Source organism: Hydra viridissima, unplaced genomic scaffold (assembly GCF_058129835.1).
Source record: "Hydra viridissima isolate aposymbiotic clone 2 unplaced genomic scaffold, HvirCarnegie_v1 scaffold_3, whole genome shotgun sequence".
Lineage (NCBI taxonomy): Eukaryota > Metazoa > Cnidaria > Hydrozoa > Anthoathecata > Hydridae > Hydra > Hydra viridissima.
The window spans coordinates 1,814,086-1,830,298 of NW_028324302.1; the positions used below are offsets into that span (position 1 = coordinate 1,814,086).

The 16,213-nt window shown below is 29.3% G+C and overlaps 1 protein-coding gene across 1 annotated transcript in view; it reads right to left on the bottom strand.

Moving 5' to 3' along the window:
* Nucleotides 1-1,343: 1,343 nt before the first annotated feature.
* LOC149890556 (uncharacterized) overlaps nt 1,344-16,213 on the bottom strand; it is a 33,784-nt gene continuing 18,914 nt past the window's right edge. The window contains exons 18-37 of the mRNA XM_090081933.1: nt 15,872-16,099; nt 15,670-15,795; nt 15,267-15,432; nt 15,093-15,157; nt 14,635-14,907; nt 13,013-13,768; nt 12,457-12,675; nt 12,228-12,348; nt 11,507-11,669; nt 10,997-11,363; nt 10,724-10,886; nt 10,246-10,475; nt 9,678-9,783; nt 7,654-7,967; nt 7,084-7,258; nt 6,336-6,974; nt 4,627-4,905; nt 3,981-4,250; nt 3,718-3,903; nt 1,344-1,591 (exon numbers count right to left, since the gene is read on the bottom strand). Of these exons, the coding sequence (XP_089938059.1) occupies nt 1,410-1,591; nt 3,718-3,903; nt 3,981-4,250; nt 4,627-4,905; nt 6,336-6,974; nt 7,084-7,258; nt 7,654-7,967; nt 9,678-9,783; nt 10,246-10,475; nt 10,724-10,886; nt 10,997-11,363; nt 11,507-11,669; nt 12,228-12,348; nt 12,457-12,675; nt 13,013-13,768; nt 14,635-14,907; nt 15,093-15,157; nt 15,267-15,432; nt 15,670-15,795; nt 15,872-16,099 (5,028 nt within the window). The 3' untranslated portion in view covers nt 1,344-1,409. The remainder of the gene's footprint in view (nt 1,592-3,717; nt 3,904-3,980; nt 4,251-4,626; nt 4,906-6,335; nt 6,975-7,083; nt 7,259-7,653; nt 7,968-9,677; nt 9,784-10,245; nt 10,476-10,723; nt 10,887-10,996; nt 11,364-11,506; nt 11,670-12,227; nt 12,349-12,456; nt 12,676-13,012; nt 13,769-14,634; nt 14,908-15,092; nt 15,158-15,266; nt 15,433-15,669; nt 15,796-15,871; nt 16,100-16,213) is intronic.

Below are 16,213 nucleotides of genomic sequence, written 5' to 3' on the forward strand. Positions count from 1 at the left end.
TTTTCTCGTGCTAAACGATTTTTAATTTTGCTCTAAGTAATGTCGAAGGAGTTTTTCAATGGATCGAAAACCAGCTATTATTATTATTATTATTATTATTATTATTATTATTATTATTATTGCTATTATTATTATTATTGTAATTATTATTATTATTATTATTATTTTTATTATCATTATTATTTTTATTATCATTATTATTATTATTATTATTATTATTATTATTATTATTATTATTATTATTATTATTATTATTATTATTATTATTATTATTGCTATTATTATTATTATTGTAATTATTATTACTATTATTATTTTTATTATCATTATTATTATTATCATTATTATTATTATTATTATTATTATTATTATTATTATTATTATTATTATTATTATTATTATTATTATTATTATTATTATTATTATTATTATTATTATTATTATTATTATTATTATTATTATTATTATTATTACTATTATTATTATTATTATTATTATTATTATTACTATTATTATTATTATTATCATTACTATTATTTTTATTACGTAAGAAAGGGTATAACAGTAGCGAACTTGAGTGTAAAATTTACCAATAAGAAACTTATTTATTCAAACTTGATCGCAAACAGTTTCTTGATTTTTTTATAAAATTTAAGCAGATTATCTTCATAATTTAGAATTGGCCAGAAAGTGACACAAAACGGCTGCTTTCATAAACCAATTTAAAATATCATCTTTGTAAAGTCAGGTTTTCCTCAAGTATGAGGTTTTGCCAAAAGTCATCTACTTGAGACCATGTTGTATAATCTGCCTGTTATTATAACAAGCACAATAATTTAGTTTATCATCATGTAAATCAAAGTCAAAGATGTCATGAGTGCAGATATATGTAGTTTTAACATACTAACTATCATCAAATTTACTACATCCAGCTACAAACTAAATCAGTTATATCCCCAATCTAGACTAGAACCAGCAATTTTCAGTTGTGCTTGTAAATTTATTGCTTTTTTCTGAATTGAGAGTAGTGAACGACCAAAAAATGAAACTTCAAACGAAGTCAAGACAGGCCGACACTTAAAAACCAAATTACAATTGCAGTTTTACTGAATAGAAAATTTTGGTATCTATGGTTTCGGCTAAAGTTTTGGTTTTAGTCGTCCACTAATTCACAGATTGCCAGTTCGAAAAGACATCTTTTTCAATTGAATTTAGAAAATGAAAAGAACAAACGAATGTTATCAACTTTAGTGGTTGAAGCCCGAACAAGTTCTCCCAGTTTAGACATTTTTATTGTCAGTGCATACTACAAGTACCTTTAAACGATAGTAAAACTACACTTATTTTCATTAGTTTATTTTTTTTTTAAAAGTTTTTTTTACAAAATGCATAATTGATTTTCGATGGCTTTAATATAAGATGCTGCTTCTAACAAAATACCCAGTTTTATTTTTAAGCTGAAGAGTTGCAGACTTACGAAGACTTACCAACTTAATTAAGTAATTCATCATGTATTCGTTTTCATCTTCTTGTTGAGACAGTAAGCGCTCGCAATATGCAAGTTTTTCTTCTAACTGTATTTTGAACTCATCTAGAAGTAAATTTTAACAGAGTTATTTTATAAAATTACATGATTTGAGGAATTTGTTTCTAAAATCTCGTTTTAAAAAGGAAGTTACACAGCACTTGTCTACCCAGTTTTTCTGGTTTTCACTTTTTTGATGAAATCTCTCAAAACGAACAAATCCAATACAAATTCAACTTATGCCAAATTGAAGTAATAACTGGCAATAAAAACGTAAAAAACAACATCTTATTATCATAACTTGAAGCTTTTTTAACGCTTCTGACTTTCTTTCGTGACCAAAGCTTTCAATTAAGTTTTTATTGCCAACAAAAATAACAATAAAAATTTACAATTGCAACATACTAAATATTTGTGTTACATGTGAAAACTAAATTAAATGCTAGATTTGAGTGAAACAGGTTTTTGTAATTACTTCTGAGAGATAGAATTCCACTGAATGGTTTATGATGCATAATATGAGGATACCGGCATGATCTGTGAAAAAAATAAAAGGAAACATTTTAAAATTTGCTCTTTTCTTGCCATTCAAATTTTGACCATTGAGTTCAGCTAACGAAGGATCTCAGAAGAAAAAAGAGACCTCTGTGTTCATTTTTAGTGAATCCAGTGAATTCATTACATTTGATAACGTAATTTACCCTGAACAATTAAGCTCTCAGTTTCACACAACAACTTATGCTTAGTTTTAAAGCCAAGAGTACTTTAATTACATGCTTGTAAAAGGTACTCGGTACCGGATAGAAAAATGTTTTTCTGCTAAAAACTAAAAATCCGTTTTGGTAAAAGAGAAAATTCTTATGTATAATAAGCATTATCAAAATATTTTGTAATTAGGTAGAATGATTACAATCATAAATAAAATCTCTAACTTTGATCATTTTTTTGCCCATTTGTCAAAGATAAATATGAAGATAATTCACATCTGAATTATCTTCAAATGTCTTTGACGCATGTTTTTAAGCCTACTAACATTCCACAGCTACATTTGTGTGATCAAAAACAAGCCTATCAGATATTATTGGTGGAGTATCTGACCATTGTTATTGTTCAGGCTGATCTTTTTTTTTTTTGTAAAGTTTTTCATAGTTGTGAAAGGGTTGCTTTTCAATAAAATTCTGTGATTTTGCGTAAATATAGTAATCACGCAATATCTTTAAAATTACAATAAAATTGAGCTTTAGTGTTTGTTCCGATGAGATTAATTGAGAATTGATTTTGATATTACCTTAGAGCTACGGTGAATTGCGTCTTTAATTTACAGGATACTTAAATACGCAAAATCCGTTTTGAAAAAAGGTATTTGAATTAGTTGGGTATAAGAATCCAGGTAAATACCAAAAGCAATAAAAGTTTATATTCATAAAACAATTTAAGAAACAGTTTATATTCGTAAAACAATAATAAATTTGGATCTTTTAAAGAAGATTTGAATGCTTCAAAAAATGAGCCTAACAACGTTTTTAATTTCACGTTTACTTTCACACCGCCTTTATAGAAAAACACGCATGTAAAAAGGATATGACTTTTAAAAGACAAAACTGTTTGAACGAAACTGATCACTGTAGTTTTAAAATCGCCATCATCAATCTGACAATTTATAGTGGGAGATGTTTTCTTCATTTATTTTGTTTTTGTTAATTTTTATTTTGAGTTTGACTTGACAATAAATGATTTTTTCGTAAATGGTTGACAAAACAAATTGACGAAAAAAGATTTTTGTTTTCGTGAATCAATACGCTTAAAGAAAATTTTTGGCTGCGATTTTAAAGAAAGCCCTTGAAAGAACACAAAATAAAAGAAAGGTGAAAAAGTATGGCTGGATCCCCAGTGGGCATCGACGTCATTCTCACGTCGGTTCGATGTTAGTTTTAGGTTAGCGACGTCGCCAACGTAAATTCAACATCGCACCAACGTGAGAATGACGTCGAAAATTAACACCGAGTTGCGATGTTTAATCAACGTCAAAGCGACGTAAAATATCGTGATCACATCGCGATAACATTGAATATTAACGTCGATCCAACTTTTTATTTCCAACGTTAATGCGATGTCGCACTCGACGTTGCCTAAACGTTAAACCAACATCGCTGTGCTCACTGGAGAAAACTCTTTTTTTAAACTCAACTTACCCTCCGATGTTTCTCTATGGGCTCCTTCCTCTTCGTTCACTATACCACCAGGAACACAAGAAGAAACCATTATTTTAATTGGCATTCCTTTCTTTTTATCAAATTCTCCTGCAGCAGAACATTTCCTGTTTCCTTTATCCCAACCAAGCTTCGTTGGTTCAATCTTATTGTAGATTCCAAGCCAGCCTAAATTGATGTAACAGGAGCCATGTAATAATATCAAAGGCTAAAAACAATTAAGATATGCAACTCAATCAAAATACCTTTGAAATGCGAAGTAATAAAATTGAGAATATGGTATTCGCTACTCTGCAGAGCAATATTTGAGCGCACCACAGTAAATGAGTCATTCAAGATTGATATAAACATGTTCATAATTATCCAATTCATTGAAATGTTGAAACCAAAAAAAAATATTGGACCTAGCAAAGAATTGGCGTTCTCAAACTGATAAAAGCTGAACTTCCCTAACAACAATCCAATAACAGAGACAATTGCTCTAGAGAAACTTCTGTAGCCATCTAATGAAACACCTGCAAAAAAAAAAAGAAACATATACCAAACTGTTACGCTTCATCTTAAACAACTCTTTCTATTCTCGTTTACCTTGTTTAACACTTTCCCAGTGGGCATCGACGTCATTCTCACGTCGGTTCGATGTTAGTTTTAGGTTAGCGACGTCGAAAATTAACATCGAGTTGCAATGTTAAATCAACGTCAAAACAACGTAAAACATCGCGATAACATCAAATATTAACGTCGATCCAACTTTCCATTTCCAAAGTTAATGCGATGTCGCACTCGACGTCGCCTAAACGTTAAACAATCATCGCCGTGCCCACTGGGTTATACTTGTTTAAGCTTTAACACTTTAATATATTTAATAAACAAAATAAAAATCTTACTAACCAAATATGATATTTGAACAAACTATTATTGGACATAGGATAAGAGCAAATGATATTCCTAACATAGAGAGAGGATACCACGATATTTTAAGAGTAGATGATAGCATTGAAACTCGTCGATTGAAGCGAAGCAACTTAATAAACTTTATTGTCACAAAGAAAACGACCAGGGAAATAATGTTGATGTACAATGTATCCCAATATGTTGCGAATTGAAAATTAATAAATCGTTGTGGTAGCTTCTCTGGTAATCTTCTCAATAAATCTTTAGCAAATTGACCTAAAAAAAAAAGAAAACAGGCGTCCGTAAATTTGCAGCGTCACAAATCCATTATCATCATTAATAATAAAAATGATATTCATTTTGGGTTAAAAAGGCGTTCAGAAAGGGTGAGTGGTGTTTTATTTTTAAATTACTTTCAACTTTAAATGGGCAGAGAAGTGTGTCTGTGCGTTGGGGGGAGGAGAGGGAGTGGTTGAGATGTGGGTGATGAAATACTAAGCAGCTCGTTCCGAGAAACTTTAGTAGCGATGGAGTCACTCACTGGTCAAAAGCATGTGTTTAGTGTCTGAGTATGTTACCAAAACCAATTATCAATTAGCTAATGCACAGCGTTTTAGTTTTTTTTGTGCTCATTAAAAGATTCGAACTCCGTCTCACTAGAGTATCATCTGAAAATGGATTAAAATGTTTGAATCAACTTCGTTTACCATTTCAGTTCGAAGCGCTGATTTAAAGAGTGCCGGCAGACTCGAAAAACTAATTGAACGTGTTCGAAAATTAGTGAGTGAAAAACCAGCATTGATTGTTCGTAAGAAAAGTCAAATGTTAAAAGTAAAAAAGTCAACTTTGCATGTGATTTTAAAGCGCGACTTATATCTTAAAGAATGCAAAACTTAATAAGTCTGGATTTTAAGACTGACTGCGTTAACAGATTGAATTTCATAACGTTTATGCTTCAGTTGGTTGATAATTTTGATATCTGGGTGGATAATACTTTGGCAGTAATTGCTTCACCTGCAATGTCTGCCAAAGTATTATCCACCCCTTTCTTTAAAGGTTGTTGAGGTTGAGCCTTAACTGTAGATACAAAACAACACTGCAAGATAGTTTCAAACTTTTTAGCTCTATCTTTGCAACACCTTCTTTTTGGCTTCTTTATTTGAAATGGTTTCAACAAGATTTCACCACTTGTTATACATCAATTGATTTAACTGAAGCTGAAAAGGAGTCACCATTAAGCTGATTTCGAGAAAAGTTGATTTCAACTGCCCACCACTCAATCCAGATCTGACATCTCTGCGCTATTTCTTATGGGAATTTCTTAAATAGGGGGTGTACAAAAGTAGCAGAGGACAGTCTCACAAATAAACCAGAAAACTGTAGCAGAAATAGCTTCAATATCTTAGGCATTGTGGTAACGTGCACTGATAAATCTACGCTAACTATTTGTGCCCGGAACGTATCGAATGTCATTTAGATAAAAAAAGTTTAGTAATCTTTTAATAATCGTACATTTAAAAGTAAAAAACAAATCCAATTTTTATGAGCACAATTAATCTTTAACTTATATTACTTTTAAATTACACGCAACCTTACTAAACATCATGAACCACAAAATCTAGTTGATACCAATCTGATATCAACTATCACTTTATGAGGAAAATATTTATTGAAATTTTATAAGTGCACAAAATAACTTTTATTACCTCTGTAAAAGTAGAAGAAGACTTCCAGAATGGAGCAAAAAATTAGTCCAACTTCAACAAGATTCCAGAATTCATTGTAATATCCCCTACCACTTCTATAAATAACTCTGCATTCACGGACGGAGAAAAGGAACATCATTAAAATAAATAATACTTGTGATCCTATGTTTGCTACCTCATTTCCTGCTGTAGACGTATATAACTTTATTGTCTCAACGTTGAAATAAGGTATCATTCCACCTGAAGGAGGAAACTCAAACACAACAGTTACCATATTGAAATGATTTGTAGCAGCATTAAACAGAACAAACTCTACGATTACAGCTCGTGTTTGGCGATCAATCCACTGTTTTTGTTTTAACAGATCGATAATATTCTTGTTTTTCCATTTTGGGAAAATTTCAATTACGTATCCCCCTCCATAATAGGTTTCTAGCGTCGCAGGTAGTGGATAGCTATCAAGATTTTCAGAGGTTTGGTACCTCCAAGGCATGGTGTAAGAATTGATTTGAGTAGTGTACTTTTTAGGGTCAGACCAACTGAAATTGAAATCACGAGTCTCCTCCAGAGATGATTTGTAAGCAGATAAACAATCATAAGTAAATATCTTTTTAACATCTTCAGCTTTTTGACAGGAATCTAAAGGTGAAAAGTAAAGGATTATTTTTTAAGAAACTTCATTATTCATGATAAAGTATATTTAAAACAAATATTATTGATGGAAAAAAAAACAAAAAAAAAAACGAACGTGGTTGTACACGAATTTGCCGAATTCTTATTCCGTTAACAACTTTTGATACGAGATCATTTAAAAACAACCTTCCAGGAAAATCCTTTATTCGATTGTTATACCAAGGTTCTGGAAAAACTTGAGGAAGAAAGAGCATTTCAATCCAGTTCCAGAAATCGCAAGCAGATTTAAGCTGCAGTTAAAAGAATATTTTTAAAAAATGCAAACTTGCATACTAACGGATTAATTAGCTGTAACAGATGAAATTAATTATGTAAAATTAATAAGGTGTTTTAAGTATAGATTTATACTCTGCTATGAATATTAAAGTACCGTTTCTTTCATTTATATGATGCTGTCATAATTTTTTAATATTATCATTATTTTTTTTACATTTCTTTAACTCAATTATTTAAATTTTTTTGAAAGTAGAATAAATCTGCAAAAAAGTTTACTCACCATAGAAATATGGATTGCCGGAAAATAATCAAAAAAGCCGGAGCATTTTTAGAAAAATGAAAAATATCTCCGGATCAAATATAAAAGATACAACAGAATAAAGAAATCAGTTTTTATCCAAAAATTTACTTGGCTAAAATTTATAGATTCTTGTATTGCTTTGGTTGATTGAAATTTGAAAAGATCAATTACATCACGCGTTTGGTAATACACCGTACTTTCTTGCGATAAATAACCAATATAAAAGACCAATATTGCAAAGATAATATACAACAGCAACTCATTTGTAATTTCATACATTTTTTTTTGGTTTAGGGATGCTTCTTTCATTTTACTCAAGGTAAAAGCATCGAGCGGTTTTATATCAACGTCTTCCATATCAATGACCTTCACCTCATGTTTCTGTTTATGAAGCCATTTTTCATCAAAGGCCAGCTCCTTACCTTCGAAAAGAAAATTAAAATCTTTAATGAAATTTCTTTTTTTTTTTCTGAGAACTCTTTTTCTTAAAAAAGACAATTCTATAACAAGTCCAATATTCTTCTACATTTGAGAACAGAAATGAAAACCAAAGCGAATTTGATCAGACTATATTAACTACAAATAATAAATATTGTAATAAAAATACAACGATTAAAATTTTAAAATGATATGATAATAACATATACACTATCGACGATAAGGTTGCAAATTTTTAGCCCTTTATTACTCGTGCCAAATCTTAGTCTTTAACTATTCGTGCTAAATCTTAGTCCTTAACTACTCGCGCAGTGTAGTTTGTGCACCATTGTTAAAATTGTACTTTTATGAGACGATTATTTAAAGTATTGAATGTAAAAACTATTTTTAATTTCATAACTTTATTATAATTAAAGTTTACAAAAAAATTCACATTTTTTATATATTATCTAAATATTACAGTTTTTATTCATGATAGCCATTGCTATCTATTACAGGATGTGCACACGGATTGCATTTTACTTCAATTAACGAATGTCCTCAACAGATAAATTCCATACATGAAGAACATCTTTGTGGGAGATCAAAGAACATTGCAGTTACCCTGTTATTTGATCTCCCACAAAGATGACACTGTCTTCGCAATTTTGCAGACGGCTTAACTGTATCCTCCTCATCTTGCGGTGGATTATATTTGTTTAAAAAACATTGAATGTCAGCAGGATGATTCTTCGACTTAAGACACACAACATATAAACGGAGTTAGTACCATCTATCCTTTGTTTAATATACACACCATATTAGTAGTATATTAAACAAAGGATAGATGGTACTAACTCTGTTTAAGTTTACGTACGATCGTATTAATACAAAGATATATAAGTTTGGTGTACAAAATACACCAGCGCGAGTAATTAAAGTTTAAAACAAGAATATGATTAAAAAATATTAATCTTTTGGATGTAGTATCTACATAAATCTTTGTTAAAAACATATTAGTAAGATAGTTAAAAATCATAAGGAACACATTGAACGAAATCAAATTTTAGAATTAATGGAATGGCCAACCCAAGTCCAAACGTAATAACGTAATAACTATCATAAAATTACGTTATAACGTAAAATAAAACGAAAATTTGCAACGTTTTGTAATCAAAAATCAATGTGGATCTTCAGATAAGTCAAAGATTTTTTTAATATAAATTTACTTATATTGTGGAAAATGTCAACATTAAGCAATAAAAATTTTTTTAAAAGTATTAACTGATAATATTATAACTCTCAATAAATTTATGCATACAATCCAAACACTAATAGAACGACAATAGTTTGTTACTTAATGTAATCGTAAAGTAAATCAAATAACGCGATTACGTAAAAATGAACCAAAAATCTGTGTCTTAGTGTAATCTAAAATCAAGGTGGAATTTTGATAATTAAAAGATCTAAAGAATGTCATTTTTATTATATAAATGTATACTGTGACATATAATGTCTATTTTTAGAAATAAAAAAATTGGTAAAAAATTTTAACTGATAATGTTATAGTTACCAATTAATTTGTTTAACTTACCAAAGTTATTTAGAAAATTGATTTATTTTAAGCTTACATTACAAAATAAAAAACTTTCTAAACAATTGGTTATTACTATTTTATTCGTTGTTGAAAAATAATTGAAAATAAATAGTCTTACAGTGCATATCAATTAAATATTTCTCTTCGACTGATTTTTTGACGAGCGCCACGAACAACGCCGTAAAAAGAATTTTTACAGGTTGAAATACAAATGCATCAAGTACCTGAGAACAGAAAAAAAACCATCTACAGAAACATGTAATGCGAAAACTTTGACGCAATTGACGCAATATGTAAAGTAATTAACACCATCTCAAATAAATGAAATATATTTTTATCCTGTCACAGAAGCAACAAGGAAGGTGTAATAGGTTTCAGAAAGAATTAAAAAAAACTGTTAAAAATTTTTTAATATCTATAAGATTATTAGAAGTTGATGGAGAAATATTTGGAAATTAGTTAAGAGGTTACATTTGGGCGTAATTTTTTCGCAAAGTTTAAAGTATGCATGGTTTAAATCATTTATGAGTAGTAGATTAGACTTATCTTTTTTTCCTTTTTTTTTAAACATTAAAAAAGAAAGATGTGTTGTCTTTTGCAATGAAATTTAAAAAAAAAAAAATTAATTCTCTATATCTCATTCAATGGATATGCAAAAAAACTCAAGAACATAACCCTCAACTTACAACTGATAAAGAAATGCTGGCTAACCAATCCAAGGATGTTCTGTTCCCAAATTTCATTCCATATGACAAAACAACATACCCGCCACCCAAAGTCATTGAAATACAGATAAACCATGCAATATATAAAAAACCGTGTGGAAGGTAGAAAAAATCACTCTTCGTGTGCTGCTTTTGTGTTGCGCTTCTGCTACTTATTTTTTCATAAACGCTTACATCTCTTATTCTTGAAACTAAACAAATACGAAACAATTTAAGACAAAATTTCATATTTAGTGTCATCAAAGAATCATAAAAACAAAATCGGTTGAAGCTTTTTAATAGTGTCCCTAAATTAACATTCTTACCGTCCTAAATCAAAATTTTCCCTTCCGCTATGTTTTTAAATTTTTTTTTTTAACAAATAAAGATATTTAATTTTCTAGAAGCCAGTATTTCTTTATATTTGAAGAAACTTTTAATAATAAGAAAATGCGCTTACGTTTTCTCTTTCGAGACCCATGCAAAAAAAAAAGTTGAAACTTGTTCTTCCCAATTAGTTCTCCAAATTTAAACTTTCTCTTGGGTTTTATTACTCGAAAGAGACGAGCGAGGACAAAATTAACTGGAAAAGTAATGCAAGCACTAAAAAAACCCACATATAGCTAAAAGAAAAAAAAATTTGAATTTAAGTAATCAACTCATTAGGATACTGGGACGAGATGAATTAACTAATGATGCACATGCATATAGAAATAAATATACCGCATTTTACCTGCTGCCATGTGAAAGTGTATCCAGCTACTTTATTTTCAGTTGCCGGAGTGGCTGGCGGTATACTTTTGTAATACATACAACTCGCTGTCATTCCCATCATCAGTAAACATATAGCGACAGAATATCTCTGACATCGAGTAAAACAACTTCTAGGGGGGCGAGCATAAATTGAAAACCAAATGTGACTATCAGATAAATCATGTTTCGTCTTTTGTGAAAAAATATAACTAAACTCGGTTATATCATCTGATCCAGACGCCGGTATGCAGCAGTCAACTGAACATTCCCCTTTGTCTGCGGCAATCCAACGATTAGTAATGAAGTAAAAACGTTTATCTGTTTGGAGATCAGTAACAACAATACTCCTAAACAAGGATGTTTTAACATGAAAAAAATAACCAAATTTTCCAAATTCTTATTCGAATATGAGTAATAATTGAATAAATCTAATAAAATCTTTAAAGAATCTGACAAATGAATATTATTGTAATTTAAATTATTATTTAACCTTAAATACCATCCTCCGCCTTTATTGTCATGCCAAATACGAATGTAATTTAAGTCGCCTAGGCAACTGTTTGTTGTCATTATAAAGAAATCAGTGCTTGAACGCTGGAAACATTTTCTTTCTCCGTCTTTTAAGCGTCGCACTCCCGACTCGCATAATTCACCTTATACAAAACAAATTGTATTATGCACCTTGATTTTACAAATTGAAAAACAAAATGATTAATATAAACAATAACAATGTATATTAGTAACAATTATGTATATAAGTAGTAAGTATATATGTAATAATTTTGTATATAGAATTTATAATTATGTGTATTAATAATAAAGCAGTTTTACTATAATGATAACTTAAAAGTTAAAAACATTACTCCTAAGACTAAGGTAGGCTAGTAGACATTTCATAATGAATGATTTGTTAGTAACAATTACTTAACTAAATTTTCAATTTAGAAAAAAGGTAGACATGACATCAAGTTATGAAATTATCTTTTAAAAATTACTGCAAAAGAAGTTTGACTTTTTTATAGCTGTATGAGATTATAATAAAATTGATATAATATAGAAAAAGTAAAAATGAAAAAATGTGAACATTGTATAAGAATTTTTTTAAAAGCAACTTGATGATAGTTATAAAGATTAATCAGAATTTCAATAATGGAAACATAGAAGATGAGCAAATCGACATTAAAAAGTAAAAGAATCCAAAAGATGCTCACCTGTTAAGTTAAAGAAAATATTTGACATCGTTCCAGCATTCCTTCGAGTTCCGGTGTTAACAGTGACTTCATACAAATACTGATCTTCTGGGCGGTTATCCAAGAGTGCACACACACCAAACTATAACAAGCTGAAAACATTATTAAGCAGATAACTAAATCTTAAAAAATGATACCTTTGCAAATTGAAGACGTATTAAAAAAAAACATTTATGCATTTTACACTTGCCTTTGTAGAATCACTGATATCAAAACGTCTCATGATAAATAAACCAAGTACCCACACCAAAAGAATACAAACAACAACTATTAGGAGAACATAACCCTCTTTCAATAACTGCCAGGAGGGTGCTGGAAGAACATTGGGTGCTACATAGAATCCACCAAATGCAGTCAAATGAGAGCATTTACATTTAGTTACGACAAAATTTGTTGAGTTCAGATCAAGCTAAGTTAAAAAATGAGGGCAAAATTAAGGTTAAAAGTAATGCACATAAAACAAGAAAGCATCAAATTTAAATTGTTAAATTGTTGATCGGTCTCTAATTTAAGGCTTGAAAATTGACGTTTATAAAAGAATTCAATAACGTTACCATCGTTTATAAAATGCTTCACATGGAACATTTTGTTCATAAAACATTTAAACAACAATTTATTAAAAAACATGTTATAACTAATATTTTATTTTTTAAAAATGCGTCAGAATACGTAGTTATTAATTATTCTTCAATTAAAAACTCTTCAACTTTTAAGAAATTAAAACGCCAATAAGAAATCAGTGATACCTCACATCCATCTGACACCCAGCTGTTTTTAAACTCATTCCAATAGTTACATTCAACACAGTATGATTTCATCCCATAGTCAAAGGTTCCATTATGTTCTTCCTCATCAAATGTATAGTGACTTGATTGAACTTGAAGAGGAGGCATTGGTCCATCATAGAGAAATGATAAATAAAGAGCTTTTTTCTTGCTAAAGCCGTATGTTGAGTTAAGAAAGTCCCATAATAGTATTGAACCATCGGTCAAAAGTTGAGTCTTCTGATTTCTTTTCAAAGTCAAAGTTGCAGGAGGTTTTTGAGAAGATAAAACACTTGTTGTGCTATTGTAACCATTTTCACTCCCATCAAATATGGGAGGAACATTACTTTTTTTAACTAAAGTTCCATCATTGTTTGAAATTTGTAGTTCAATATCATAGTCATTCTTAGTTGGGACTTTTCCATATTGTATTAAAACTTTAAGAGTGGTTTCATTGTTTGGATCATTTAATGGTGTAAACCTTAACAACATCTTGCAGTTTTTTAATGGTAGTTTAAGGGATTTGACTTCCAATTCAAAAGGAGCTCGTAATGATATATTCTGCCCTAAAACTTTTTCAGGTATATTTCTAATTGAAATGTGAATGGGTCTTGAAATATTCTTTAATTCAATGGATGTTCCATTTGTATTTGACAAAGAGAGAATTTGAGATTCAGATAAGATATTATCAGTTCGCTGTAAATCCCATGTATATGGTTGGTCCTTCATTCTTAAGTTCTAAATTAAGCATAATCAATTAAAATTGCTTTCAATGTTCTTTTACTTTTGTTTTTGATCTTTTATTAATTATTTTAATCATATTCAAAACTGCTTACCTGAAACCAAGAACCAAAAAAAGGACATCAAAAAACCCTGTTATTTTCTTAAAAAAAGATGGGTTTCTACTTTACATTAAAAAATAAGTCTATTAAAAGGTTGCTGTAAATCAAAAGCCGTTCCGATTTCATTTAACAATATTTTTATATAATACATGGTATAGTTTATGCTGTATTTTTTAAAAGATACATTATTTAAAAGTAATTTATAGACTATTTTAAAAAAGACTTTAGTATCCTTTCTAAAGAAACATTTTATCAAACGTTCACAAATCATTGATTTTTTTTAATTTTTATTTTCTTAAACCAACAAACAGGAAGAAGAAAAAAACTATTTTCGGCATCTTCGGTCTATTTTACCTTCATGTGTTTAAATAATTTCCTCCATTTTTTTTTAGTTAGATGTTTAATATATAAATATGAATATGCAGTTCGTCAATTTTGATGTAAAGATTGAATAAGTGTTAGTATATAAATTAATTATGATTTATAATAATTTATGATTCTTAATTTGTAATAAACAAAAATTTTTTATGAAGTAATGCTTCATTTAATGTTCTGCTTAATGTCCTATTGAGTTTGGTGTCCTGAGTAGCGTCATGAATAACAACTCTAATTTCCAGTAAGGAAACTGAAGCTGTCCAGCATAGCCAGGTTAAATCAATTGTATGGTCTGCTAAGTCGGAGCATATTTAAATTTTTTTTGCAATATGACAAGAAAGTGGTGGTAGAAATGGAAACTTACTATATTATTTTGTAATTACTTACATTCAACAAGATTATTTCATTTTGAGATGACTCGTTAAAGAAGTTAGTTAGATTTGGAAATACAAATCCATATTCCTCACCACTACCATTTGGGGATGAACCAATAAACAAACCACTTAAATTACTCCCATATTCTTTTTTAATAGTAAAAGAAAAAGAAGGCGTGTCACCAAAAGAAGCTTTTTCACTGGGAACTTTGTAATTCTGCATAGCATGCAAACAGCTGTCCAAAGATCTTTTAAGTTTTACCACCAAATCAGCACTTCTTCTAGCCTGAAAATAACCAAGTGAGAATCTATTTTTCATTTCTCCTAAAAACTTTTTTTTTTTATGTTTCTAAGTAAATATCAAAATTACCATAAATGTAGAATCACAAAAATAATTTAAATAATTTAAGAAAAGATTAGAATAAAGCAGTAACTCAAGAAAGCATTCCCAAAAGAATAATGTTTGGTCACCTGGTTATCTCTATTTTTATTTCTAAATTTTGATGTAATTTCTTCAATTGGATTAGATGCAGAATCTAAAAGCAAAATTTCACAAGCTCAAATGTTTTACAAAGCTGCTGCTGTTTATTTTATAACTAAGCTACTTATAACTTCTTTATAAAACTCTATTAAAGGGTTACTTACTATTTGACACAGAGAATCTCACCAACCGAGAGTCAGCTTTAAATAAGTTTGATACAGATATAATAAAAGATTGAGTGTTTATATCAAATGCATTAGGACCAAGAGAATTTAAATTTTCGTTAGTCAACAATCTAGACATGTTAACAATAATATCACCTGCACTTTCCTAAAAATGAAGACAAAATATTACTACAATTAGCAGTAAATAGTAATAAAATTACTGGTATTTTTGATGATTCCCACCTATAATTATAAAAATGCTAACCAAAATACCTGCTAACTAAATAGCTTCCACTGCATGGTTATCGATTTATTGCGTCATATGTGAAAACTTGTTATAAAAAAATTCAGATTTTATTCAATCTCGTAAAATAATTTTTATTAGCATTGAAATTGTTTTTACCTGATCCTGGAAAAGAAGTTCACCAAAGTTTTGAGAAGTTATTGCTAATGCATCACCAACAACTTTAAAATCGTTCATATCATTTAAAGGGGCCTTCAAAAGTAGTCCAATTATATCAGTGTAAACCTTAAAGAAAAAACTCTCGTAAATAAATGATAAAAAACTACATCAGAAATCATTTTGAAATACTATAATGTCTTACAGTTTGTAGTTGAACAAGTTTATTTTCAACTATCTGATTTATCTCTTCATTTAATAACTCAATTCCAGTGGCATTATCATCAACTTTGTCAAACATAATCTCTAATATCTTCAAATCTTGATTAAGAACAGCACTTATTGATTGAAGGACATTTGACAGGTCTTGTGAGTCATTCATATCAATATCTGTGATTATGTCTTTAATACTTATTTGATTAAAGGGAAGTACCTTAACAGCAACAAAAAATTATATTTTATAATAAAATTATGTATAATACAATTAATGTTTAAACAAATGTTAGTTGAGCATGGACAAAATGGAGGGAGGGAGCATTATTCATTC